Here is a 27910-nt window from a genome sequence, read left to right on the forward strand (position 1 = left end):
TCAGCGGAGACAAAGGCGCTGTCGCTTGAGTGCAGAGGCGCCGCTGCGGCTCTCTTGTTCCCACAGACGCTGCGCCTGCAGGGGCGGGGGCGGGGGGCTGGGAGCCGAGGTTGGGGGGGGGGCGCCGCTCGGCCCCTTCGGAAAGCCCACCGCCTGCAGGGCGCCTGCGCCCTCCCGGCAGGCCGGCAGGGGGCGCCTCCAGCCCATTTTGCAGAAGGGGAAGCTGAGACTCAGAAGGACTGGGGCACCTGCCAGGGGTGGAGGCCAGCTGGGGGTCTGGGGTCATACAGACCTGGGTTCAAATGTGCCTACGCTTACGCGCATGTGACTACTGCTGCGCCTCAGTTTCCTCATCTGCGCGGGTGGGGGCCCTGACCCCAACTCTGCCACTGACCCTGGCTAGTCAGGGCTCCTCTCTATGCCTCAGCTTCCTCATCTGCACAATGGGAGGGCAACAGCACCCCCGTTTTCCCAGGTCACCACATGAAAGGAGTCAGCAGATGCCCGGGTTTAGCACAGAGCTCAGCCCTGGTCAGGGCTCCATAGACAGGCCTCTTGCTCTGGTGGGAAAGAATCCCCTGCTTGGAGGGCTGGGCAGTGCTGAGCCTGCCCCTCATAGGCTTGTCTCTGGTTTAAGACTGTGGGAACCCAGGCCCAGAGAGGCTGGCAGCGACCAGGGTCCTTGAGGCTCCCCTCGGGCCAGGCCGAGCTCTCCTTGAGCGGGGCCTAGGTGGTCCCGGCCCTGCCCTGCTACCCACAGGTCCCCCCATCACGCCCCTGTCAGCTGTCCAGCTGGGGAAACTGAGGTCTTGGGAAAGCACTTGCTCCTCACCGGGTCTGGAAGCCTCTCAGACCACCAGGCATCGCGGCCGGAGCCCTGAGTGGGGGAGGCGGGGAGGCTGGGCTTGGGGCGCCGGAGAGGTGGGCATGCAGAGGGGAAGGCAGGCTCTTGCTCCCGGCCCCTCCCCTCCCGGCAGCACCGGCCTGGGAGGGGGTCCCAGACTCACTCCCTGAGTAAGCCTCTCCCCAGAGCACTGCATTATCACTGACAGAGCCCACGGGGTGCTAATGGGGGACTTTCAGGCACCAGCAAGGAGCGGAGTGAGGGGAAGAGCCCCTCAAATTGTGGGAGGTCGGCTGTGGTTGCTTCTCAAATCACTTCCATTCCGGTACAGTGGGGCTGAGGGGGTGTCGGGACGCCAAAGGGAAAAGGGGAACCCCCTGAGGTGGGAGCTACACCTGAAGCCTTGAATGCGGTCAGCTCCACGGCCTGAGGACAGAGGAGGTTTGTGGGGGGGTGGGCCCCCACTCCTGCTCCCCTTGCTCTGGGGGACCTCGGCTACCTTGGTGATGACTCTTCCACCCCCAGTGGCCTTGGCATTCAAGTTCTGCCAGCCGCTCCCAGCCCCCTTCAGCCTGGTAACTGAGGGACGGGGCCCGCTGGATCCCCAGGGGAAGCCCCACCCCAGGCCCGCCCTGGTCCCTGTGATTTCCCTAACCCTGCCGGTCACACTTGCTAGCCCCTCGGCAGAGTCCTGCCACCCCTGTCCCAGCCTCACCGGTCTCTCGGGTTCTGCAGTGGAGGAGAAGGCTGTGGGGATCCTGGGGCCGTGCGTCCCTAGTAGGGGGAAAACACTCGAGCAGGTGAACTTGTAGGAGGCTGAGGCCAGAAGCTCTCTCTCTGCCCCCTCACCCTGGACAGGGACCTCATTATCAAAGACCCTAAGAATCCACTCAAAAGTTTACCTCATAGATTAGCGATGAAGAAACTAGGGCCCAGAGAGGGAAAGTAGCTTGCTCAAGGGCACACAGCAGGGGAAGTAGGAGCTGGGATTTAAATTCCTGGCCTGACCCTTAAGTCATTCAACCCATGCCCTGTCTCAGGGCCCTGAACCTCATCCACCTACCTGCCTTTGGGAACTCTCCACATCCCTTCTGCATGGAAACCCAGGGAAAGTGACCCTGGGCAAGCTCTGCCTCTGGGCTGGGCACCAGGGACCCTTGTTCCCTGGTGGTGGCGGTGGGAGGAAAGGAGCCTTTTCTAAGCCATCCCCTAGGCCCCGCAGTTGTGGAATTCCCCAGGCCTCAGTCTCCTTGTCTTTAAGATGGGCTAATGGAATCTGCCGTGGCACTCCTAGCTCAGCCCGAGCACTGGGGAGACCGACGCACCGGGTGGCACTCGGACTGGAGGGTGGTGTGGTCTTACCTCTAAGAGCCAGGTGTCTTCAGGGTGGAGCCAAGACTACTGGGTTGTCACGGGCCACCTCCCAGGAACATGAGGGCCTAGGGTGGAAGCCCGGGGCCTGCGGGACAGGAGCGAGCCTGAAAGGAAAGGGCGTCAGCGCTGGGATCCGGCGGCCGTAGGTGGGACCTCCCACCACTCCCACCCCACAGACCCCCGGCCTGCCCACCGTGAATGCCTCCACTGCCTTCTTCTCGGTCATCCTCTGCAGGGCGCTCTGGACCTGGAGGATGGGGCCAGGGTCAAGGCTGGGACCTTCTCCTGACCTCCACGGGCCAGTCGCAGAGCCCCCTGCAAGTAAGCCCTGCCTGCCTCCACCCACATCCCACCCTCCAGCAGCCAGTGTCCCCTGACTTACCTCCCCGTTGTAGGCTGCATAGACCAGGAAGATGTACGGCCCCCTGGGGACAGACCCAGGGTGAGGGTGGGTGTCACTACCTGGGAGCCGCATCCCCTTTCCCCCACTGCCTGGCCTGGCACCGTAGCAGATACACCCCCAGAGACATTTAGAGACACAGGAGGATGAACACAAATCCTGCCCTGCCCCCCAGTCCGCGATGGGGAGCAGGCAGTTGTGGCATTCTATGGCAAAGAGAACCAGGAGGGGCCTTGCCCCACTGGACCCCATGCCTTCAGTCTCTGGTCAAGAGGCAGCCTCTCTGCCCTCTATCCCTCCAAGCCCCACCCCCCCTGACCTGCCCCATCCTCACACCCTCACCATGTTGCAAGGGTGGGGGATGGAAGAGGGGACACCTTCCCGAAGCTCCAAGGCTAAATCAGGTCCAGGGACAGCAGACCCTGGTTGCATTCTGATTGTATCTCTAGCTGAGTGCCTCTCTGAGCCTCTGTCTCTTCATCTGGAAAGTGGGGAGGAGGCCAGGGCTTGCTTCCAGCTGCATGTGAAGGACTCAGCACAGTGGCTGAGTCATAACTGGCTCCTCCCCACACATGCGAGGACCACGACGGCCTGGCCGCTCACAAAGCACCAGCACACTTGGGGTGACACTTGACCCTCACAGCAGCTCCATGGTTGGGGGTGGGGGGATTCATTCTCCCCATTTGATGGAGAAGGACCCTGGGGCCCAGGGTAGGGGACAGAGCAAAAGTGTGACTCAGTGGGTAGCATGTGGAGCCTAGGACTTCCTCAGATTCCACCTGGACAATGTAACAGTTCCTCCCCAAGAGGACACAGGTGAGGGGACATGGGGTTCCTTGAGGCCCTCTAGTTTCCCAGGGCTGAGAGCTGGAGCCCCAGAGCCTGACTACTCCCCCTGGCTCCCAGGCACCAACTGGGTTGCTACCAGCCCCAACTCTGCCCCTAAGACAGACTCTGGGCCTCCCAGCCCCCCACACCCAGCCTGTACTCTCTCCAAAGCCCCTGCACAACCTCCCCCATCCTGTCTCCTTTTACTCACTCCTCAACCCAAACAAATGCACTCCAACCCAACCACACCAGCACCTGCCTAACGTCCTCCAAGGCTCCCTAGTACCCCTGGGGTAAGTCTGAGCTCCTCACAACAGCTCTAGGGACCCTGCACAGTCTGGCCCCCATGTTCCCTCCTGTTCCCTTTCTCACCAGCTCCCCCCAACCCCATGTCTCCCTCCATCTGATCCTACTGTGCTCCCCTGACTTAAAACATTCTTCCCCCTCTCTCCACACAGCGTTTGGGTATTAGCTGAGAATCACTGCCTCCAGGGAGTGCCCATTCTGCCTCCCCATACGGCCCCGACTGCCCCTTAGCCTTTCAGCCTCAATCGTGCCCGCTGTGGTTGTGTGGTTTTGGTGTCTGTCTGTCCCTCAGGCTGAGACCCCCAAGGGTGGATTCTTCGACCTTGAGTTCCACCACTTTCCCCAGTATGCAGCCCAGCACAGGGGAGGCGCCGGGGAAGTACGTGCTGAATGACCGAATGACAAAAATGCGCTCACGTTCACGGTGCTCCTGATGTGTGCCAGGTGTTATGCTTTGCCCTTTGCAAATATCATCCCAGTGGAACCCCACAACGGTCCCACGAGGTGGAGAATATGATCCCCCCCCCCTTTATATAGATGTAGAAACTGAGGCCTGTCTCAACTTGTGTAGGCCTCCCAACAACACTCTCAGGCAGGGTAGGTGTGAGCTACAGCTAGTTGCAGAAGTGAGGCTCTGCTCTTCCACCACAAAACCTGGCACAGGGGCCACACGGAAACAAATCACCAAGAGTGAATGAATGAGTCAGCGCAGATTTCAGTCCCTCCAGCCCCAGGCCTGCTCCCTGGTCACCTTGGGCAGGTCCTGCCCAGCTTATGCCCAAGACAGAGTGAGAGAGGGACGGGGCTGGAGGTGGGGCAGGGAGAGAAAGACATGGAGACAGCAGGTATGATGGAAGAGAGAGGAGAGGGGAAGGCCAGGCCTGGCGAGGGAAGCAGCCGGGAGGGACCCAGAGAACGCGTCTCTGAGCCTAACTTGGGGACCTGCCCCGAGACAGTCACAGGAACATCAGAGTGGGCCCAGGTCTCATGCCTTCTGAGCCCCCCATAAGGCAGCCTCTCCCCTCCTTTACCAGACCTGAAGGTCTGAGGCTGGCTGGGAGGGGGCAAGAGAGGTGACACAGAGAGAGGGAGAAGCAGGGTAAGGGACCTAGAGACAGGGGGTCAGGGCCCAACAGAAGGGGAGATGTAGAGAGAGGCCCAGGAGGAGCCAGGTGGGTCCATGCCAGAGGAGGCGGGGACAGGGACAGGAGCCTGTGACAGAGCCTGAAAGACAGGGAAAGAATCCCAGGGAAAACTCAGAGACAGAGACGCAGTAATGAGACACCGGGAGAGGAAAGGACCTGCCCTGAGAGGGAGGCAGACAGCGTGGTGATGGTGGCTCTGGCTCCCTGGCTGCAGCTCTGCCCACCTGAGGGCCACAGGCAGGGATGGAGCTGGAGTAGTTGCCATAGCAACAGGATGCTGCTGCCCTCGCTGCTCTGAGGCAGGGTGGAGAGACCTGGGTAGGGTCTCTCTGCTAAGTGGGCTGAGCTGGAATTCCAGCCCACGGAGCTCTGGGAGTGCAGGGCTTGGAGAAAGGGCTTCTCTGTGTCCATCTCTGTCCCCAGCTGCTCAGGCCCCTCCAGGTCTCTGGGAGCCATGCTTCTTTAGGAAGAGCGTTGGAACCCCAGTTTTTCTTCACTCTCCCGGCCCCTCTCTGGGCACAACCTCCATCCTCCCTGAGCAGTCTGCACCCCCCACCTCCCACCACCCCTGTTCTTTCCCCTCTCCATTCCCATGCCTGCCTGGCAGAGAGTGGCGAGTCCCCAGGGCCCAGGGGGAGAAGACAACATGGACCAGGACCCTGGAGACCAACCCCCTTTGCACCCTCCCTTCTTCCTGCCTCATCCCTCCCTTAACACTTCACTCCCTGGTCTTGGGCATCGTCTGCCTCCCCAACTCATGTCACCTCCACAAGAACAGGGCATTTTGCAGCCTCCTTTGCTGCTGTGTCCCTGGCGCCTAGGACAGTGCCTGGCCTCTAGTGGGCATTCAAAAAATCTCGCAGGGATGGATGAATAACTAACTGGATGAGGGTGCCCCTCCTGACCCCAGCTCCCCACCCCCACTCCCAGCCTCGGCAGCTCTTCCAGGAACCAGGCCCCTCTGCGGTCAAAGCTGAATATCCTGATGGCTGAGAACACAGACTCTGAACTTGGGCCCCAGCGCTGCTCCTTCCTACTGTGAGGCCTTGGGCAAATGACTTCATGGCGTCTCAGTTTCCCTGTTTGTAAGGCCTGTTCAGGGATATAAATATGATCCTGGTCCAGGACTCAGAGCACTTAGGCATCCAGCAGCAGGAAGCCCACCTCTGGGACACAGGGACCCTGGACAGAGTTTGCACTTGATTTCCTGAGCTTGTCTTTGTCCATCCGTGGGCCACCTCACTTTTCAGCCCTGAGAGGGACCTGGGCTCGGCAGAGCTGGGAGTGGGGAGTGCAGACAACAGGAAGAGGTGCTGGTGGGTACAAGGGAGGCTGAGGGGCAGGGCAGGCCGGGGGCGGATTGGGCCCTCCTTGGACTGACCTCCCTCCCAGCACTCAGCTCCCAGGGCTGTGGCTGTTTGTGTCTGTACCTGGGTCCCCCATAGATCTGCAAACCCCTTGAAGACAAGGGCTTAGTCTGACCCATCTCAGTGGCTCCAGAACACAGAACCCGAAAGGCACACAGGGGGGTTCCTGCGGTCCCATGTTACTGCTTCATTCATGTGGGTCATGTCCTTCCAGCCAAAACCTTTTCTGAGCTGCTGTCCTCACCGATGGAGCAGCTCATGCTGCCCCACAGTAGGCCATCCACAGACCCCAAGGGGAGAGGTCCCTGGTGTCCTGCACCCCCATCCTCAGCTTCCTGCCGAGGCTGGAAGTGGCTCTAGCACAGCCTGGGGACTGGAACTTCTGCTGCGCCCTTGAGCGTCAGGGTGTGAGGCATCTTAGCCACCCCCTTTCTGGGCCTCAGATTCTTCAACTGCCAAATGGGCCCCCAAATACTCCCTGAGATACTGCTCTTTGATTGGAGGTTTGTTCCCACTCTCCCCCTCACCCGCCCTCGCCTTGATAGTGTCCCCGAGGCTGCTGGTGACTCCTACGACAGAGAGGACACTCCCTCCCCAGCTCCCTGACAAACCAGCCACGCCCTCTGAGCTCCAGTGCATGGCGGAGCCCTGGTCCGACATGGCCCAGGGCCCGGAGGTACCTGCAAGGAATTGAGGCCCACGGCGGCATAGGCCCAGGCCGGGCTGAGGTGCACCAGCATGCTGACCGGCCAGGTCAGGCCCGGGACGGGCAGCAGGACCAACACTGGCTTCACCGTGGCCCTGCGGGACAGCAGGCTGGACTGAGGGAGGCCAGGGGGCCAGGGGGCTCCCCACGGGGTTCTGGGGAGGGCAGCCCCTGGAGAGGGGCCGGAACTGCAGACTGGGCACTGAGGCTCAGGACTCAGGTGTAGCTGGAACTTTTGGCTGGACCTGGTGGCCCCTTCTCAGACACCCAGAGTGGCATGAAGTAGGGGTAGTGGCACTGGGGAGATAGGGTCCCAGTCCCAAGCCTGGCTCAAAGGAAGGGAGTGGCAGCTGTCCAGGGGGAGGGCTGAGGCCTGGACAGTGGGTCCAGGGGGCATGGAGTCTGGAAGGGGACCCCTGGGGCAGCCTGGCTTTTCAAGCCCCACTGGCTTGGGCTGCCCTGCCCTTGGCAGAGGGGTGGTGGTGAGGAGGAAGACTGGTGGTGGGGGAGGCCCGCTCCAGCAGGATATGGTCCTGGAGAGTGATGGGGGTTCTTGGCAGGGGTAGAGACCTAGATTCTCACCCTGAACCTGAACTTCTAGGGACTGCCTGACTTCGGGGGTCTCCTCTACCTTGTCCCCACCAGGCCATCAGTGCTTTCTGCAGAAGGTGAGTCCCCAGGACAGTGGCTGGTGTCCACACCCCACGTCATATACACACAGGCTCAATTACCATCCGCACAGGTAACACTCATGGGCACAGACTTCCACACGCCCACACGCATGAGCATGTGTGCACACGTAGCACAGACACATTGCAGACATATGCTCATTTATAGCCTTGCACTCATGAGCACATGTGGCCACACCTGGCTCCCCCTCTTCTTCCTGACTCCCCCAGTCTGGGGCCTTACCACAACTGGATCTGGATCTGCTGCTGCACACAGGGCTGAGGGTTCAGCGTGTGGGCACGGCGGCGGGCACTGGACATGGTGACAATCACCACATGGACCAGGATGCAGGTATTGGCCTGGAGATCTGGGGTCAGTGGGGGCACCCTCCCCCTTCCCCGACACATCCCTCTCCTGCAGGGCCGCCAGGCCTCCCCGCTCATGGTCAGCACGGAGAGCACGGGCCCCACAAAAGCCCAGATGGCGTCTGTGTGCACATTGAGCCAGCAGTGCCCAGTGGCCACGTAGTCACGGGGGGACACGGCCAGGGTGATGGCCACGATGGCCACAGGCACGCCTAGGGGAAGAAGAGGTGACCTCAGGACCGTGTCTCTCGGGAACCAGCCCTCGTCCAGAGCTGCATCCCCCAGCTGTCCCATAGTAGTGGGTGTATTGGTGGCACTGGGGGGAGATCCAGGGAGTGGGGTTGGGTGGCACTGGAGCCCCGAGTAGTTGGGGAGCGGAAGAGCTGAGATTGAGTCGAGGCCTTAGGGCTGAGAATCAACAGAGTTGGAAACTGGCGATTGGCGTGGGGTTAGCTGGTTTCAGATTAGGGAGGCAGTGCCGGGGGCTGGGAGCTGAGGCAGTTGAAGTGGAGGAGGATTAAGAACTGGAGCTGGGTAGAGTTGGAGGTTGTCGGAGCTGAGTTTGTGTCAGACACAGGCGCTGGCCACTGGGTGGCGCTGGGTGCCGGTGGAGGAGGGTGCTGGGCGGTGGGTGTCGGACACAACAGAGGCCACGCGAGGCAGGGTGGAGGGGAACAGAGCAAGAGTGGGGAGCAGAGGGGCCTCACCCCAGCCTGTGGAGTAGCAGAGCGGCTTCCTGGGGCCCGGGTGCATGCTCACGGCCATCACCTTGCTGCACAGCGGCAGCCCTTCCGCCAACACCCAGGAGAAGGCGACCAAAAAGAGGAGGTGCATCACTGCTGTGACGGCCACACACGCCACCTGTGTGGGAGGGTGGGGGGTCCCCACGGAGGCCGGTCATGGGTGCAGTCCACCCTGGGTCCCCTGTCCGTGCCTGGCGTTGCCAGCCCAAAGCAGTATGAGCGGGTAGGGTCTCCGGGCAGCGCCCTGGGCCCAGCTCCAACATTCAGGGTCTTTCCCCTCTAGGCCGCACTTCTCCCCGGAAATGGAGCCAAGTGAAGATATGGGGGGCAACCCAGAAAAGGCTGAAGGTGCTTTCCCAGGCCCCCCTGTGCTCACAAGCCCACCCGCTGGCCGCCCACCTTGTTGGCCTTTGCCCACTCGCTGGCCACAAGGAAGCCCTCGGCGGAGGCCAGGGAGAAGGTGGGGTTCTTGTGGACTGTGGCGCGTTCTGACTGGGGGACCCCGGACAGGCAGAGGAGTTGGTTAGCAAGGACGCCCCCCCAGCCCCTCCCCACCTGCGTCCCGGTGAACCGGCCAATGAAGGAGGAAATGGCGGCTCCACAGGGGCTTCTCGGACGGAGGATGGACACCCACCTGAGGAGGGACGTGGAGGCCCACGAGGGGCGGGGCGGCCCAGGGTGCCAGGCAAGGTGGTGAGCTTGCCTCACCCGGCCGCCAGGAAGAGCAAGAAGGTAGGTGGTGGCGAGGGCACAGGGCACACCATAGCCCACAAACGAGAGCGTCCTCAGCAGGGACCCCCCCTCGGGGCCTCTCTGTGGGAGGGACAGAGACCCCGGAGGACAGCAGCCCAGCCCCCGCCCTGACCCAAGGGGACAGGCCTCGCCCGCCCCGCCCGGCAGCTCCCAGGCTCCTCAACCGCCTTCTCTCCTTCTCTGCCGTGAAGCAGGGATGGCCAGGCCTGCACACAGCAACTTGATAATGAGCATTTGCATGTCCTCTCCTGCTGGAGAGGGGCCCAGCTTTCACTGATTCCTCAGATGCTGAGAAGCACTAGACTGGAAGTGACCACCGACACGCCCATGGGGGGGAGGGATGGCATGTGACAACCACCCACTGAGGGGGAACAGGGAGCTGGCACGGATTACTCATGATGTGTCCAATGTCCACGCTCTGTTTTCACAGGAAAAACGCGTTAGGTAGCATGTTTTTCTAGTGTGCTCCCGAACAGGCCAAGTGACCCCAGCATTCCTGGGCTCAGACACCATCTCACTCAACCTGAGTCCCTTTCTGGTCCAGCGAGCCCACCTTGCTTGGCCTCCTCCTGGAATTTGGCTTCCCCCCAAGGCTGTAAATGCTAATGCCTCTCAGGCGCCTGTCTTTAGTCACGACTCCTTTTACTTCTAACCTCACCTTGGCCATGGCTTTACCTACTGGCTCTTGGGGCCAGCTGAGACCCCTCCCGCCCCGAGCACCGGACCACAGACCCCACAGACCCCCAAACCCGTTGCCCACCTGTGCCTCCTCGGAGATGAGTCCCTCATCTCCCGGTGGCCCAGGTCACCCCCTCCTCCTCAGCCAGTCTCCTCAGCTCCCCACTGCTCCCTGGCCCAGGGCCCCTCCCCTCTCCTAGGCCAGGCCCGCAGCCCCCGAACTGCTCTTCCCCCCTGGCCCCCACCTCAGCCTCACTCCCTGCACCAGCGGCCTCCCTCATGTAAATTTAATGCCTTCTTCACACTCTTCCACATCTGCCCTCTGTAACAGGACCACGATCCAAGCGCGTGGGCCTGGCCTTCCAGGCCTGTGCGATCTGACCCATGGCTACCTTGTTCACTGCCACCCCCTGACCCCGGGCATCGCACTGGAAGCCCCAGATGCATTGCAGTTCTAGAACGTAACTCATCTGCCATTTCTAGCCTCCTTGCCTTTGCTCAGATGGCCCTCTGCTTGGAATGCCTTTCTGTTCAACTCCTGTGCATCCTTTAAAACTTGGTTCTGACATCACCTTCCCCTGCCCCCCTGCCTCCTCCCCAGTACTCACCTGGACGTCGTACACCTGCAACAGGACGGCAAAGTTGGCGCTGTGGTTGCAGAAGCAGGCGGTTGAGTCCTGGCACAGAGCGGTCACGGAGCAGCCAGTGGTGGCCCAGGAGCCCCCTGAGTCTGGGCTTGGGGTGAATAGTGAACAGAGGGCTCCTGAGATGGGCTGGACATGGGGCTGGGGGACAGGTGGCAGGCAGGGGAAAGCCTCTCCCCAAAGCCTGGGGTCCCTCAGTGCCCTGCCTGTAACCAGCTATGTGACCTTGGCCAAGTCGCTGCCCCTCCCTGGGTCTCAGTTTTCCATCTGTAAAATGTACTTTTCTCAGGAATGGTAGGAGGATGGGGCTGATACCAATGATCACCATTGATTAACTGTGTTAATTACTAAGCAACAGTGATTGATGTTCATTCCCTCATCAACTCTAACACCCATTCCACAGGTGAGTCTCTTCCTAGGTACCCCACAGAGTAGGCTTGCATACCTACTATGATAGGGAGCTCACCACCTCCTGGGTAACAGGCTCTCCTGCCCCACCTTGTCCCCATTTGAGTGGGGCTTGGAACCACCCCTGCAAGCAAGTTGGTGAATGGAGGCCAAAAAGATGCTTGAGTCCTGCCTCATCCTCAAGTAGAATGGATGTTCTTTTTTAATTTTTAAAATTTTTTATTTTTTATTTTTTGGGCCATACTGCAGGGTATGCGGATCTTAGTTCCCCAACCAGGGATGGAACCTGGCTCCCTGCAGTGGAAGCGGGACTCTTAACCACTGGACCACCAGGTAAGTCCCTGGGTGTCTTTTTTTTTTAAGTGCCTTATTTAAAGAACTTGGGGGACTTCCTTGGTGGTCCAGTGGTAGAGAATCAGCCTTACAACACAGGGGACGCAGGTTTGATCCCTGGTCAGGGAACTAAGATCCCACATGCTGCGGGGCAACTAAGCCCGTGTGCCACAACTACTGAGTTTGCGTGCCTCGGCTAGAGAGCCCACGTGCCGCAAACTACAGAGCCCACACACTCCGGAGCCTGAGCACCACAACTAGAGAAGAGAAAACCCTCACGCCACAACTAGAGAGAAGCCCACGCACCCCAACAATGATCCCGCATGCCTCAACTAAGACCCGACGCAGCCAAAAATAAATCAAATTTAAAAATTAAAAAAAATAATAAAGAAAGAACTTGGAAACTCACCCGATGCTGAAGTTCCAGAAAGCACAGACAGGCTCCACCAGCTTCGGAGGGAAGGCCTAAGGGCAGCCAACAGGCACAGGGCAGGTGTGTGAGCACATGTGGGCAAGGAGAGAGACCAGACGATGCAGGGGGATGTGGAGGCCTCCTGCGTTTGAGGGACCAGGGGGTTGCCCAGCATGGGTCGTGGGTGCAGGGACTGGAGAAGAATGCCGGCAGGGCGGCAGAAGGAAGGTGAAGTGAGTAGAGTTTCAGGCTGGCATTATGGTTAATATCGAAATCCTAGGAACAAGCTAAATGTCCATCCTTCAGGGAGTGGTTAAACCACTGTGACTCTTCCCTCCAGGATGCTCTGCCTGGTAAGAACACACAGGTCTCTATCTACTGTTGGGGAAAGAGCTCGCCATATTTTTTTTCTTTTTAACATCTTTATTGGAGTATAATTGCTTCACAATGGTGTGTTAGCTTCTGCTGTATAACAAAGTGAATCAGCTATATGTATACATACATACCCATATCTCTTCCCTCTTGCGTCTCCCTCCCACCCTCCCTATCCCACCCTTCTAGCTGGTCACAAAGCACTGAGCTGATCTCCCTGTGCTATGCGGCTGCTTCCCACTAGCTAGCTATTTTACATTTGGTAGTGTATATATGTCCATGCCACTCTCTCACTTTGTCCCAGCTTACCCTTTCCCCTCCCTGTGTCCTCAAGTCCATTCTCTACGTCTGCGTCTTTATTCCTGTCCTGCCCCTAGGTTCTTCAGAACCTTTTTTTTTTTTTTTTAGATTCCATATATATGTGTTAGCATACAGTATATATTTTTCTCTTTGTGACTTACTTCACTCTGTATGACAGACTCTAGGTCCATCCACCTCGCTACAAATAACTCAGTTTCTCTTCTTTTTATGGCTGAGTAATATTCCATTGTATATATGTGCCACATCTTCTTTATCCATTCATCTGTTGATGGACACTTAGGTTGCTTCCATGTCCTGGCTATTGTAAATAGAGCTGCAATGAACATTATGGTACATGACTCTTTTTTAATTATTGTTTTCTCAGGGTATATGTCCAGTAGTGGGATTGCTGGGTCATATGGTAGTTCTAGTTTTAGTTTTTTAAGGAACCTCCATACTGGTCTCCATAGTGGCTGTATCAATTTACGTTCCCACCAACAGTGCAAGAGGGTTCCCTTTTCTCCACACCCTCTCCAGCATCGCCATATGTTTTTCAGTACAGGAAAAATCTGCCTGACATTCTGCATAGTAGGAGCCCATTTATGGTTAAAAAAAAAAAAAGGTTCTATGTAATTGTGAAAACACATGCACAAATGGTCTGGAATCAAACACATAGCTAACTTAACAATAGTTAGGTCTCAGTTTGAATGTGTTATAATGAACATGTTAGTTCTTTTGTAATGAACAATGACAACACTATAGACTTTATAAGATGTCATCAAGCAGAAAGAAGACATCAGGTGGCAGGTGGTACCAGTCCCAGACACAGCAGGGAGGCAGCCTGAGCTCAGGACTTGGGCTATTTGTCCCGACTGGGGAGGGTAACAGCAACGTCACCTCACTAGAATATGATACTTTGTGTTTTGCAAAGTACTTTCATGTCCTTTATTGTTGTTGATATTCATAGCAACCTAGGGGATGGGTATAAATTTATGTAATTTCAGATGAGGAAAGTGAGCCTCAGAAAGGGGAATTAATCTGTTCGAGGTCACACAGCAGAGAGCTTAGACTGGGTTGTGACTTGGTTGACTCCATGCTCTTTCCACCACTCTGTGACAATGCCTCCAGAGAACATATTATTCCTTCGGTTGGCTGAATTATTACCACATGTATTCATTCACTCATAATATTTTTCCTGGGTCTCAGGTACTATGTTAGGTGCTGGGAACACAAAGAAAACCTGCTGTTTGCTTTTAAAATGGATGATTGTTACACCACTGGTAGCATTTTCAAGTGGTACAAACTGAAATATCAGTGCAGCTTATACACTCAAAAGCCACAAAACTGTTGGTGTCCAGTAGCTCCATACCTGGCCATATATCCCCAGGAGACAGTCACCAGAATCAAAACGTATTACAAGTGAGGATTTTCACAGGGTTAGGCAGGGTTAATTGTAATAGAAAAAACTCTGCAGATGCTCTGGATGCATGGAGGGGAAGGGGTCAAGTTCATTTTGGACCATCCCCTGGGAAGGGGGTGGGCGGTTCTGGACTTGGCCGCAGTCAAGGCCTATGCATTGCTAGGATCAAGCAGCAAGTGAGAAAGGACAGGATTGCAAAGGGACATCTGTGACAGAGACAATGCAGAAAACACCTGCGGGGAAAATGAAAAACACAAATGTTTACATGGCTCAGCTGAAAGAGCAAGGGCTTTGATTTTGCAAAAGGAAAAAAAAAAAAAAAAATATATATATATATATATATAGTATTATGTACCCAGAAAAAGACTGAAGGGAAACACATGGAAAAGTTTAGGGCAGCTATCTCTGGGTAATAGGATTTGTCTTCTTTATCCTTTTCTACATTTTCCAAATTTGCCACAATGAGCAATCCCTTACTTTTATTTATTTTTCATTTTAATGTATTTTAATTCATATAATTAATATATAAATACAATCTCAGAAGTTAGTTGTTTGAAAATATAAACAAAATTGGTAAACTTCTAGCTAAACTGATCAAGAACGAAAAGGCAAACATCATTATAAATCCTATATATGTTAAAAGGATAATAAGTGACTATTATGAACAACTTCATTCTAGAATTGAACAACCTAGATGAAATGAACAAATTCCTTAAAGGGTACAAATTACTAAAACCATCTCAAGAAGAAATAAAACCCCCCAAACAATCCTATATCAATTTAAGAAATAAACTCATACTTTAAGAACTTCCCACAAAGAAAACACCAAGCCCGAAAGACTTCACTGGTCTTCACTGGCCTATCAAGCATTTAAGGAAGAAATAATACCAATTCTGCAAAACTCTCTTAGGAAACAGAGGAGGAGAGAACTCCCAACACATTTTATGAGATTAGCGTTAACCTGACACTAAAACCAGAGGAAGACAGTATAAGAAAACTACAGAACATATTACATATTCAAGAATATAAACACAAAAATCCTTAACAAATATTAGCAAATTGAATCCAGCAATATATACAAAGGATAATACACCATAACCAAGTGGGGTTTATCCCAGGAATCCAAGGTTGGTTTGACATTTGAAAATCAATCAATGCAATTTACTATATTAACAGAATAAAAGAGAAAACCATATGATCCTATCAATATGGAAGAAACATTTGGCAAAATTCAATAGCCATTCATGATAAAAATTCTCAGCAAAGCAGGAAGACAAGAGAACTTAATCTGACAAGGAGCATCTACAAAAAGCCCACAGCTAGCATCACATTTAATGGTTCAAGACTGAATACTCTCCCCCTAAAGTTAGGAACAAGACAAAGCTATTTGGTCTCATCACTCCTATTTAATGCTGAACTAGAGGTCCTAGCCACTGCACCAAGGAAGGAAAAAGGGGGGGGGAAAAAAAAAAAGACATGGATTGGAAAGGAGAAAACAAAACTGTCTTCATTTGCAGACAACATGATCAGGGATGTTGAAAATCCTAAGAACTCTAAAAGAGAGCTACCAGAAGTACTGAGTCTAACAAGGCTGCAGGATACAATGTCATTATATAAAAATCAATTGTATTACTATATACTTGCAATGAACAATTTAAAATTGAATTAAGAAAATAATACCATTTACAAAAAAGGGTATATCTAACAAAATACCTTCAAGACCTGTACCCTGACAACTGTATATCACTGCTGAGAGAAATTCAAGAAAACCTAAATAAACAGAGGGATATACCTTGATTAAGGATTGGAAGATTCATTGTTAAGACACCAGTTCATCATCTTATTTCAATTTGAGAGATTTAATGCAATCACAATCAAAATCCCAGCAGGTATTTCCATAGACATTAACAAGCTGATTCTAGAATTTATATGGCAATGTGAACACCCTAGGCTAGCGAAAGCAATTTTGAAAAGGAAGAACAATGTTGGAGGACTTACACTACCTGATTTCAAGGCTTACCATACAAATACATTAATCACGACAGTATAGGGTTAGTGTATAGATCTCTGGAACAGAATAGAGAGCCCAGAAACAGACTTACACATATATGGACAATTGATTTTCAACAAAGGTGATAATTCAATGGGAGAAAGAATAATCTTTTCAACAAATGATATTGGAATGGGGTGTCTATATGGAAAAATAATGAACTTCAACCCCTACCCAACATAATACACATAAATGAATTGAAATAAATCATAGACATAAATGTAAAGGTTAAAATGATAAACTTCTTTGAGAATGTCTTTGTGACCTTGGGATAAGCAAGATTTCCTAGATAGGATGCAAAAAGCATAAACCATGCAGGATAAAAACTGATAAACCAGACTTTATCACATTCAAAACTTATCTTACAAAGACACTGTCAAGAAAGTGAAAAGCAATCCAGGGACTAGAAGATATTATTCACAAAACATATAGCTGACAAAGGACTTGTATTCAAAATATATAAAGAATTCTTACAATTCAATGATAAGACAAATAATTTAAAAATTGGGGAAGAACAAAGCCGGAGGCATCATGCTTACTGATTTCAAACTATATTACAAAGCTATAGAAATTAAAACAGTATGGTATTGGCATAAAAACAGACACATAGATCAATGGAACAGAATAGAGAGCCCAGAAATAAACCTATGCATATATGGTCAATTAATTTATGGCAAAGGAGGCAAGAACATACAACGGGGAAAGAACAGTCTCTTCAATAAATGATGTTGGGAAAACTGGACAGCCGCAGGCAAAAGAATGAAACTTGACTACCATCTTACACCATACACAAAAATTAACCCAACATGGACTAAAGATTTGAACTTAAGGCCTGAAACCATAAAAATTCTAGAAGAAAATATAGGTGGTAAGCTCCTTGACATAGTAGAAACAAACAAACAAACAAAACAAAAAACCCAAACCATCCGATTAAAAAATGGGCAGAAGATCTGAATAGGCATTTCTCCAAAGAAGACACACAAATGGCCAACCAGTACATGAAAAGATGCTCAGCATCACTAAACATCAGAGAAATGCAAATCAAAACCACAATGAGATATTACCTCACACCTGTTAGGATGGTTATTAACAAAAAGACAAGAAATAACAAGTTTTGGAGAGGATGTGGAGAAGTGGGGACCCTCATACACTGTTGGTAGGAATGTAAGTTGGTGCAACTGCTATGGAAAACAGTATGGAGGTTCCTCCAAAAATTAAAAATAGAAGTACCATACGATCCGGCAATTCCATTTCTAGGTATCTATCCAAAGAAAATGAAAATACTAACTCAGAAAAGATATATGCACCCCCATGTTCATGCCTATTTACAATAGCAAATATATGGAAACAACCTAAGTGTCCATTGATGAATGAATGGATAAAGAAATTATGGTGTATAATAATGGAAAGTTACTCAGCCATAAAAAGAATGAAATCTTGCCATTTGCAACAACGTGGATGGAGCTCAATGGCATTATGCTAAGTGAAATAAGTCCGAGAAAGAAAAATACTGTATGATCTCACTTATATGGGGACTCTAAAAAAAGAAATCAAGCTCATAAATGCAGAGAACAGATTGGTGGTTGCCAGTGGTGGTGGGGTGGGGGCAGGGAGAAAAAGAGTGAGGGGAGTACAAAGATAAAATTAAAAAGGAGAGGATCTATATGGCTTATGTGCAGAAATGTCAGTAATCAGAAAAGCAAACAACAGACTAATGCAAAAATTTTGGGAAAAAAAGAATAAAGAGCATTTCCTATTAAAAAAAAACCAACACAGTGGCTCATCTCGAAATTTATTTAATTAAAAAAATGAAAATTGGGGAAAAGATTTGAACTTATATTTAACAAAGGAAGATATATGAATGCACGATAAGTGTAGAAAACGATGCTCAATATCATTGGTCTTGAAGGAATTGCAACTTAGAACCACAATGAGACATCAGTACACAACCATTATAATGAACAATATTAAAAAGGCAGTTAAGGATGTTAGCAAAGGTATGGAACACTGCAATGCTCACACACTGCTAGTGGGAATGTAAGATAGTACACGACTTTGGAAAACAGTTGGACAGTCTCTTAGGAAGTTAATGTATGCATATACTTATCATACAACCCAGAAAGTCCCCTTTTAGGTATTCACCCAGTAGAAAGAAATCATATGTCCACAAAAAGGCTTTATATGAGTGTTCATAGTGGATCTATTCATAGCAGCTCAAACTGGAGACAACTCAAATCTCCATCAACAAGTAATTGGAGGGTCTTCCCTGGTGGTGCAGTGGTTAAGAATCCACTTGCCAATGCAGGGGACACGGGTTGGAGCCCTGGTCAGGGAAGATCCCACATGCTGCAGAGCCACTAAGCCCACGCCTGAGTTCTAGAGACCGTGAGCCACAACTACTGAGCCCATGTGCCACAGCTACTGAAGCCCGCGCACCTAGAGCCCGTGCTCCACAACAAGAGAAGCCACCACAATGAGAAGCCCGCACAATGCAAGGAAGAGTAGCCCCCGCTCGCCACAACTAGGGAACTCTCGCGAGCAGCAACGAAGACCCAATGCAGCCAATAAATAAATAAAATAAAATAAAATTAATTAATTAAAAAACAAGTAAAAGGAAAAGCAAATTATGGTCTATCCATATAACGGAATTCTACACAGCACTAATGAAGAGTGAATTACTGAAACAGGCAACAACGTAGATAATACTCAAAATTACCACCTGAGCAAAAGAAGCCAGATCATGGCACACACTATATGGTTCCATTTATATGAAGCTTTAGGAAAAACAGACAATCTAGAGTCACAGAAAACAGAGCAGTGATTTCCTGGGTCAGAGTGGGGAAGGCTGACGGGGAAGGGGCACGAAGAAGCCTTTTGGGAAGGTGGAAAAGTTCTATATCTTGATTGGGGCAGTGATATATGAGTATATACACTGGTCAAAACTCATCAAGCTATACACTTAAAATGGATGTTTTAGTATACGTAGATTTATATACCTTAATGAAATTGATTTTTAAGAAGTCTTGAGATGATATACAAAAGATACAAGCTGTGGGCTGTGTGTGTGTGTCCAGGATTGGTGGTTTTGAGCAAAGGAGACTTTAGCTTTCTCTGAAATGCTCTAAAGCTTCAAAAGCGAGAAGGAATTCATGTATTACATATAATGAATTAAATGACATATCTTGGTGATCTTTTCATGTCAATTTACAGCAAAATACCTCATTCTTTACATAACCTCAGCTGATATTCCATTTTATAGCTCTATAAGGCTAAGTAATCCCCTATTGATGGACATTTAGGTTATTTTTATGCTTATGAAGCATACTGCAGTGCAGGTCTCTCATATCTCCCTGTATTATCTGATGGGAACCACCAGTTCTTCAAGTCATGCAGACCTATAATGAAATCCCAGCTCTGCCACTTATAAGCTGGTGCCAGGCACAGCACCTCTTCCAAGCTCACTTTTGTGGAATGGGCAGCTGGAAGATTAAATGAATGCTGCTTATTTAAGGCACCCGCCATAAAGTAAGTGTGCAATGCATTACTGCCCTTCCCCCTCTCTAGAGGACAATGGGATGGCTTGTGGATGAGTATTTTTCTTGAACATTTTAGACCTTGGTTGTCCAGTGAACAAATAATGGGATGTAGCGGGGGGCACCAAACCAGGATAACTGTACCAGGTGGCTGTTTCTCAGAAGCATCGCGCAGTACCTGCGCCCAGTGTTGCAGGTGAAAGGTCACAGCCGTGTTGGCCTCCCCGGTTTCATCCCACACCTCAGATGAGATGATTGCTGACCCCACCTGGGTGCTTAGGAACCTGTGGGGAGAAAGGAAGCTTTTAAGGGCATCAGGTACCTGTCGGGGAGAGGTCATACATGGCTGGGGTCATGTCATCCAGGCCCCTGAAGAACAGATGATACCCTCTGTGGAAAAGTCCTGTGCTGGGAATTAGGGCACCTGGGTTCCATTCTTTCTGGTAATTTGAGTAAGCCCTGTTCCCTCCCTGAGAGTCAGCACTGAAGCCAGGACCCCAGGCAGGAGCTGAGCCATGTTCCCACCAGCACATCTTTGGCAGGCCCAGAAATCTGTGTGTGTCAGGGGGTAGCAGGTTTGGCCCTGGGCTGCCAAGGGCAGATATGCCTAACAGAACGGGGGCTCTGGGAGGGGATGGAGGCCTAGCCTTCCCTGGGGAGGGGATCCAGGCCCTCAGCTGCCTACTGGTGGGACCCACTCACCTATGCATTCTGCTTGTCTCTTCAGAGGTGTCAGGGGCCTGGGGCTCTCGGCCAGGGGCCCCCAGGGTGTACTGGAAGGCACTTGAGCTGAACCAGCTGTGGATCATGGTGACTCCAGAGAGGCCTGGATGAATGGAAGGAGGCCTAAGACCTGCCCAGTGACTGAGCAAGCACCACAGGTTGGTCCTGAGGGAAATGCTCTGCCCACCTTACACATAGGGAAACTGAGTCTCATAGAGGTTAAATGACGTCCCGAAGATCACACAGTTAATAAGTGGCAGAGCCAGAATTTCAATCAGCCATAGTTGATGTGCTTAACCTGCCAGCTCCAAAGCCCTTTGCCCCTTATTCTAATCTTCCACCCCTGGGTGGCACCGAGGGAAAATGTGTGGGTGAGGGGAGGAGACTAAGTGAACACCTACCATGTGGTAGGTGCTTTAAGCTTATAACAACCTGAGGCGAGTACTAGTAATACAGTCTTACAGATGAGGAGACAGTTCTGAAAGGTAAGGTGACTTATTCAAAATAGCAGAGCTAGCAACTGTGAGGGCTGAGGTTTGACCCAGACCCCAACAGGACCCCACCACCCCTCTCCCTCACCCACCTTTCCTGAGGAGCCGCCTCACTTCAGCAGCAGGGATGAGGATGTGGCCAGGCCCCTCTGGATGCCCACCGGGCATCGTGAACACTTGGCCCTCCGTGCTGGTCTCTCTCAAGTGTAGGCTCCGCAACTCCAGGCCTGGGAGCAAATGGGGCTCAGGGGCTGGACCTCAGGAGGGAGGTCTTTCTGCTGGGCTGGCCCTGCTGGCAGGGTTTGCTTCCCCTCTCCCTGCCACACACCTAGGAGGCCACCATTCCTGCACAGAGAGGTTCAGCAACTTACCCAGGATAAGTCTGACTTCTCCAAGTCAGGGAGAGGGGGTCACTGAGAAGGGGGAGTGTCTGGGGGATGGGACATGAATATCAATGAGCTGCCAGAAGCCACTGGGCACCTGAAGGACCCAAGTTTTGCCTGAAGTTCCAGCGTAAGTGCTCCCCCACTCAATCTACAAACATTCACTGAGTGTGCCCTTGGGTCTGAACCTGAGATGCAGAAATCACTCAGAAATAGCCCTGGCACTCAGAGAACTTCAGGTGGTATTATGTAATTACCATAAAGGCGATAAAAGATATGTTCAAAACGCCGGGGTAACAGAGGAGAGAGGAACTGACTGTCGGGAGAGAGCTAAAACTGGGGAAGGCTTCCTAGCAGAGCTGATGCTCAAGCAGGGTTCTGAAGGATGTATGGGAGTTTGCTAGGAGATTAAGAGAGAAGGAGTACGCTGGATGGAGGGCACAGCATGGGCAAAGGCAGGAAAGAGAATGGAGTATCTGTGGGAGTCCGAGAACTCCCAGTGACCAGGGCTGAGGAGGATGTGTGAGCCCAGGCCCCACCCGGAGCCCAGATGTGTGGCACAGGTGGCGGGTAGGCTCACCGGCATGGTGGTGCTGGATGTGCGTTCGGGGCGCTCAGAGGTTAGCATGGTGCTCAGCAGGGGCGCCAGGCGCTGCACGCTCGCCACCAGGGCCCTGGGTCCGCCCACCACCTGGGAGGAGGCCGCAACTCAGCCCTCTCTCAGACGCCACGCCCCACAGCTGCCTGCCCTGACCGCTGCGGTTAACAGGATCTCAATGATCTGTGAGGTGGCCTGCAGGCTCCAGACCCTCAGTGGCTCTGCAGGGCCTCCAGGATCAAGTCCTGGCTGCTCAGACTGACACTTGAGGCCCTGCCTGATGAGCCTTCTCTGGCTTCTCCAACGCTCTCCTAAGCCACGTCATCCTCTAGTCAAGCTGAAGGCCTCACAGTGCTCTCTGCCCGCTGGCAGGTGTTTGCCAACCAGGGCACGCTCTGAAGGCAGGGCCGTGCCTTCTGATTCTTTGGTTGGGCTCAGTGTTAGATCTCTAACAGGTGCTCAAGTTTTAGGTTCCAAAAAGGAAACCATGCAGGGTGAGGACAGAACAGGGAAGGGGAACATGCACTAATGGGACACCTCCTCTGTGGCGGGCAAGTCACCTGATAGACGCCTACTCCTCTCCATTGCCTAAGCAAGGCAGGTATGATCATCCCCATTTTCCAGGGAAGAAAACGGGGGTTCAGAGTCCAGTTTTCCCCAGTCTGTCACGGTGTCTCAGATCCCCAGTAAAACGTGGGCTTACATCCCCTAGGATGGGGAGCATCACCTGGACAGGCGAACATTCCACTGAACCAGCCTCCTGTGTTGTGCCTTCCCCACCCCACCCCAAGCCCAGGTTTCAATTCTGTCCTGAAGTCACAGGGGGACCATGTCTGCCTCTTAAGCCCCAGAGCTTTTCAGGCAATGTTCATGACCCTCGTTTTCTCCCTCTCTGGGCTGATGACTCCCAGGCCTACAGCCACTTCTGCCAGGATGAGATTTCCAACACCCTCACCATCTGTCTCTTCTGTTCTCCATGGCTGAACACTCAGCAGAGAGGACCTCCTACTTAAGGTGGTCAGCGGACTGTTGGATATGGGAGGCCCTTATTGACTAGTGGCTCTTAATTTTTAACTGCAGAAGTTGTTCAAGAGCAGTTGTATGTGGAAGTTCAACTTATAAAACAGACAGAAGAAGGGCTTCTCCTGATGGATGGAGAGATGGAGCTCAGAGATGGGTGCTGACTCGCCCGTGGCCACACAGTTGGTGGCAAGGTAGGAACCGGAGCCCAGGCCCCTGCCCCACCGAGCCCTGCCAGCCTCACCTCGCTGACTGACAGCCACGCACCAGCCAGCTGCTCCTCCAGGACCAAGCTGGCCACAGACACGACAGCCTGGCCCAGCTGCTCCCAGGGCCCTGTCATGGGCTCTGGCTCCCACATCCCAAGGGCTGCCACTTTTTTCAGGAAGTGCATGCCAGCCAGCAGCGCAGCTGGCCCCAGTGGAGCTGTCTCCTTTGCCAGCCCTGCTGGCAATCTCTCCAGGATTCCTAGGAAGTTGGAGGCCTCAGCCAGGGACAGCTCTCCGTGGGCTTCAGAGAGAGGGTCCGGGAGGAGCTGTGCAGCAGAGGAGCTGCTGACTGCTGGTCTGACTGTCTCAAGGGGACCCCCCGCAAGGGGCTATACTTGGCCTCTGCCAGTCTTCTCGGGGGGTGTGGGTCTAACTAGTCACAAGCCCCCAGCTCTCAGAGGCTCCAGAATAGGGGGCATGAACAACCTTCATTCCTGCACACACATTAGGTGGGTGTCCCCTTTACAGGTGAGGACACTGAGGTGCAGGGATGCCACCCATAGTGCCCCCAGACTCGCCAGCCCCCTGGGAGGGGGCTCACCACAATGGTGTTGGCCAAGGCATTGACTTGGCTGATAACATCCTGGCCAGCCCCCTGGGAGGGGGCTCACCACAATGGCGTTGGCCAAGGCATTGACTTGGCTGATAACATCCTGGCCAGACCATGACTGAGCGTCCTGCAGCTGCTGGTAGGTCTCTGCATAGGAGTGGATGCCAGACTGAGCCCCGGGCAACATCCTCTGCAGAGGTGCCCCATCTGCCATGTGCTGCTCGGGGAAGAAGAGCACACTGATGGCTGTGTGTCTGGAGACTTAGGTGTCCTGGATGAGGAAACTGAAGCAAAGAATGGCAAAATCACCTGCTCGAGGTGACTCCCACACAGCTGGGATTCACCCCCAGTTCCGTATGGCCCCACTGTCTGTGGTCTAGAGTCCGTGGAGGCCCCCGAAACTCTGAGAAGATTCTGAATTCCCAGGCTGTGCCAACTGCTCCCCCTCAGCCTACACTGGTCCATACCCAGCGTCCCCTTCAGCAGAGCTCAAGGCACAGCCGGACAGGGCGCACCTGTCCGGTAGCAGCAGAGGAAGGGCACAGGCTGCAGGCAAAACAAAAAGCCCTCCGTGCGGGGTCCAGGGTCCCACGTAGGGCACTCCTCTGAGGGCACTGGCCAGGATGGAAGAGGTGTCAGGGCCGCATCCTGGCTTCCCATCGGTCCCTGTGACCCACAGCCCGTTCGGGCCTTGAAGGCGCCTGCAAACTTGAGGGGGCGCCAGGACGCGCGGTCCCGGAGTTCGGGGGCGACGTGGGAACCTGGGAGAGAAGTGCTGCAGCCAACACTGCGAGGAGCAAGGTCGCCAGGGGGCAGGCCCATTCAGGCTACTAGGACTGGTCGGACGCCCGAGGTACTGGAGGCCTGGAGAGGGCGCGGCCAGAGTTGGGCGTGGCTCGGTTGGCAAGAGATGGGCTGAGTCCAGCAGTCGGAAGGGAAGCGAATGGGAGCCAGGAGGTTGGGGGTGGAGCCAAAAAGTGGGTGGGGCCTGACAAAACAGGAGGCTGGGCGGGCCGTACCCGGACAGAGAAGCCGCATCCGCACCATAGATAGCAGCGAGGGTGTGACGTCCAGGGCGCCCAGATCCCAGGGCAAGAACAGGCCGCCGGCGTGGGGAGCGGCACGCAGGCCCGTGCCCGGTGCAGCTGCGCGGGGCTCAGTGCCCGGGCCCACAGATGGAAGTCGGTGAGGTTGCCGCTGAAGGCGTCACGCGCCTAGAAGCCGCCGCCCAGAGAGTCCTGGTCCTGGCCCAGAACGAGGATGCCGCCAGGTGGCAGTGGGTGGCCCGCGCCCAGGCCCCGCGCCCCAGCGCGTCGCCGCCCGTCGGCGAACAGCGACCAGCGCCCGCAGAGCTGCTCCCACGTGGCGCACACGTGGTGCCAGCGGCCATCCGCGCGAAAGGCAGCGCGGAAAGGCGCGTGGTGCCCGCGCACCGCGAGCGCCGCGTGCACTGCGCCGCCCGGCTCGGCGAAGGCGCGCAGCTGTAGCGCGTTGGCCAGCGCGGGTACAGCCAGGGAGCAGAGTGCGGCCGCGTCGGGTGAGGCCGCGTTCCACTGCACGTGCGCGCACGCTGTCAGCGCCCCGAGCGCCGGCAGAGGCGTCCGAAGGCACGCCGCCCGGTCCGCGGTTTTCTCGCCGAACGTTAGTTAGGCCGCGGTGCGCGCGCCTGCGGGGACACACGGGCCTCGACCTCAGGTTTCCTAGCTGCGCACACCGTCCTGCTTCTGACGGCCCTTTGGCGCAGCTGTAGGGCCCCTTCTGGGCTTCTGGTTCCTCCCTCCCTCTGGAAGGAAGAAATGGGGCTCCAGTGCCCGTGACCAGGGGTCAACCTTCTACTTTCAGTCCAGGACAAGGGAACCTGAGATGTGATGCGGACTTCCTCTGGGCTCAATCCACAAGGACTGTCAAGGTGGGCTGCCATCTCTAGGTCACCAAAGCCCCCTCCCCCTAGCCCCCACTTCCCAGGCCCCGGCCCACACTCACGCCTCTGCGGGGGTCTTTGCAGAGGGGCCTCTCTTTTGCCCACCCAGATGGGGTCAGGCAGCCGTGGAGCGAGGACCGCATCTGGGTGCCGCAGTACTAGGTGGCCAAACCGCTGCTCACAGGACTCTTGGGCCTGCCACCAGCTCAGCCGCTGCCCTGGGAACTTGCATACCTCATCTGCAGTCTCCACTACCTCTCCAGGGGCCACCACTGGAGCTGCAGGGCGAGAGGAGGGGCAATGTGGGAGAAGTGTGTGGGCATCTGACCCTTGCAGGGTGAGTGGGGTAGGCAGGGCCGAGGACACTGAGCTTGGAGTCATTTGGGGCTGGATGGGGCTGAACCCTGGCTATGCTCTATGACCTAGCAAGTTTTGTCCCCTTGCTGAGCCTGTTTTGTCATCTGTATAGTGGCAGGAATGAGATGGATGTGAGTGATGCTTTCAGCCCAGCGCCTGTTATAGGGGTGCTGAACTAAATGGCGCCTCCTCCCTTCCTCTGCATTCGAGGCCAGTGTAGCACATGGGCCACGGGCTGGCTGAACTGGGGGCAGGCAGAGCCTCTCTGTGGTGTCCCTCATACCAACCTGTGACCCAAGGGTTCCTTGATTCACCTGGGGAGTTGGAAGGGGTCCCAGAGAGACTCCTTATCTGAGAGAGAAGAAGAGAGGTGGGGTCTGAGTCAGGTCCCCACGCCCATATGTGCAGTTATTGAATGCCTACTGTGTGCTCCAGTGGGGTGCAGTGGAGGCTGCAGGCCCTGCAGTCAGACCTGGGTTCACCCAGAGTGTGATCTTGGGCAGGTCACTTCATTGCCCTGAGCCTGTTTCCTAGCATCCAGTGGATGTTTTTATTTCTATGTCAGGGGCTTAGCTTGTGTAACCTTTGCAGTTACCTCATGATGTGAGGTGGCTACTTGGAACCCTAGCAGCTTTGAGTCCCCTTGGCCTCCTCCCCTGCACCCCCCTGCCTCCCAGAAGTTCAGGTACCAGGAGGGCTAGGAGGCAGTAGCACCATTCTGGATCCAGCAGGGGCAGGCGAGGAACAGCAGGAATCACAGGCGTGGCCAATGTGGACTGAGGAAGGAAAAAAGCACAGGAAAGCAGCTCACTGTCCTGCCTGCCTCGCTATGCTACCCACTCTGTCATCTCGCCCCTTGTTTGGCTCCCAGACCCCACTGGGCTGGAAGCCCAGGATGGGATGGCCCACCCAGTGGGGATGACATTTACTTGTACAAAGGGATGGTCTCCAGGAGCCTCTTCCAAGACCACAGATGGGAAACACTGTAGCCCTGGTGAGCTGACAGGGGGGTGGGGGTGGGGAGGAGATGGGGGTGGAAACAAAGTGTAGGGTCTCCTGGGGTGCGAGGGGAGGGAGGGTGAGCGAGCTCCGGGCCCTGTAGGCTTCCTCATGTCCTTTGGGCTTCTCAGTCTGGCATTCAAGGTTCTGCTCTATCAGGCCTCTGCTGAGCTCTCTGGCGTCACCGGTGCCACCATTCCCCCATGCAGCCACCTTTTCCCTTGCTCCCTAAGCTGCTCCCGTTTCCCCAGGGAGCATCCCTTGTCCCGACCTTTGGCCATGCGGTCCCTCCTGCCTAGACTGGTCTCCCACTCCCTCAGAGGCACCACCTACAAGATCGGCTTGCGATCACTTCATCACGAGTTTCAGTCTGAAACTTCACTTCAGACCTGCCACTGCCAGGCGCTGTAGTAAGCTGAGGAGACCCTAATCACACGTGATTTGGGGGTTGCTCTTGGCAGCCTGGGGGGCTTCAGGCCAGCAAGAGCCCTGGCCAGGCACAAATGGGTCTCAGAAAACACTGGAAGTGAAGTAACGCCCCGCTGTGTCCCACCGGTCAGCCTCATGCCACCTGGAAGTCTGGAGCTATCACCAATGATAATTCATACCCTTTCTCCTTTCCCAGATAAAGTCTATAAGCATGAAAATCAAACAAATCCCAGCACAGGAGGACACGGAGGTTCACACATTTTGGACTCTGAAAAGCACCAATTTATTGTCACTTTCTCCCGTTTTAAACAGTACTGGCGTCCACCAGGCCCCACCCCCAACCCCAAGTCAGTGGGGAATTATAAGAGGCTGGTCCAGGGCACACAGTGTGGGCTCAATAACTGCTGACGGCCCCAGCTTTCCGTTCACGTCTGCCCGTATTTGCCCCCACAGACTCCTTGGCACCCACCTTCCTTGCTCGCCAAACACTCGTTGGCATTCAAGAGGGATGCGAAGTTTG

The 27910-nt window shown here is 53.9% G+C and overlaps 1 protein-coding gene across 1 annotated transcript; it reads right to left on the reverse strand.

Moving 5' to 3' along the window:
• ADGRD2 (adhesion G protein-coupled receptor D2) lies at positions 1–26810 on the reverse strand. Its single transcript, XM_068553957.1, is given in 26 exon segments — positions 1–248; positions 1560–1573; positions 2323–2465; positions 2601–2643; positions 6946–7065; positions 7883–8006; positions 8079–8216; positions 8712–8865; positions 9147–9258; positions 9469–9560; positions 10787–10908; positions 12077–12117; positions 19209–19216; positions 19829–19934; positions 20353–20476; positions 20957–21091; positions 21828–21851; positions 21854–21938; positions 23110–23400; positions 23746–23831; positions 24200–24298; positions 24704–24803; positions 24806–25350; positions 25668–25883; positions 26250–26313; positions 26799–26810. Coding segments are annotated over 26 exon segments (3246 nt in total).
• Positions 26811–27910: the final 1100 nt, after the last annotated feature.

Source organism: Eschrichtius robustus, chromosome 10, assembly GCF_028021215.1.
Source record: "Eschrichtius robustus isolate mEscRob2 chromosome 10, mEscRob2.pri, whole genome shotgun sequence".
Lineage (NCBI taxonomy): Eukaryota > Metazoa > Chordata > Mammalia > Artiodactyla > Eschrichtiidae > Eschrichtius > Eschrichtius robustus.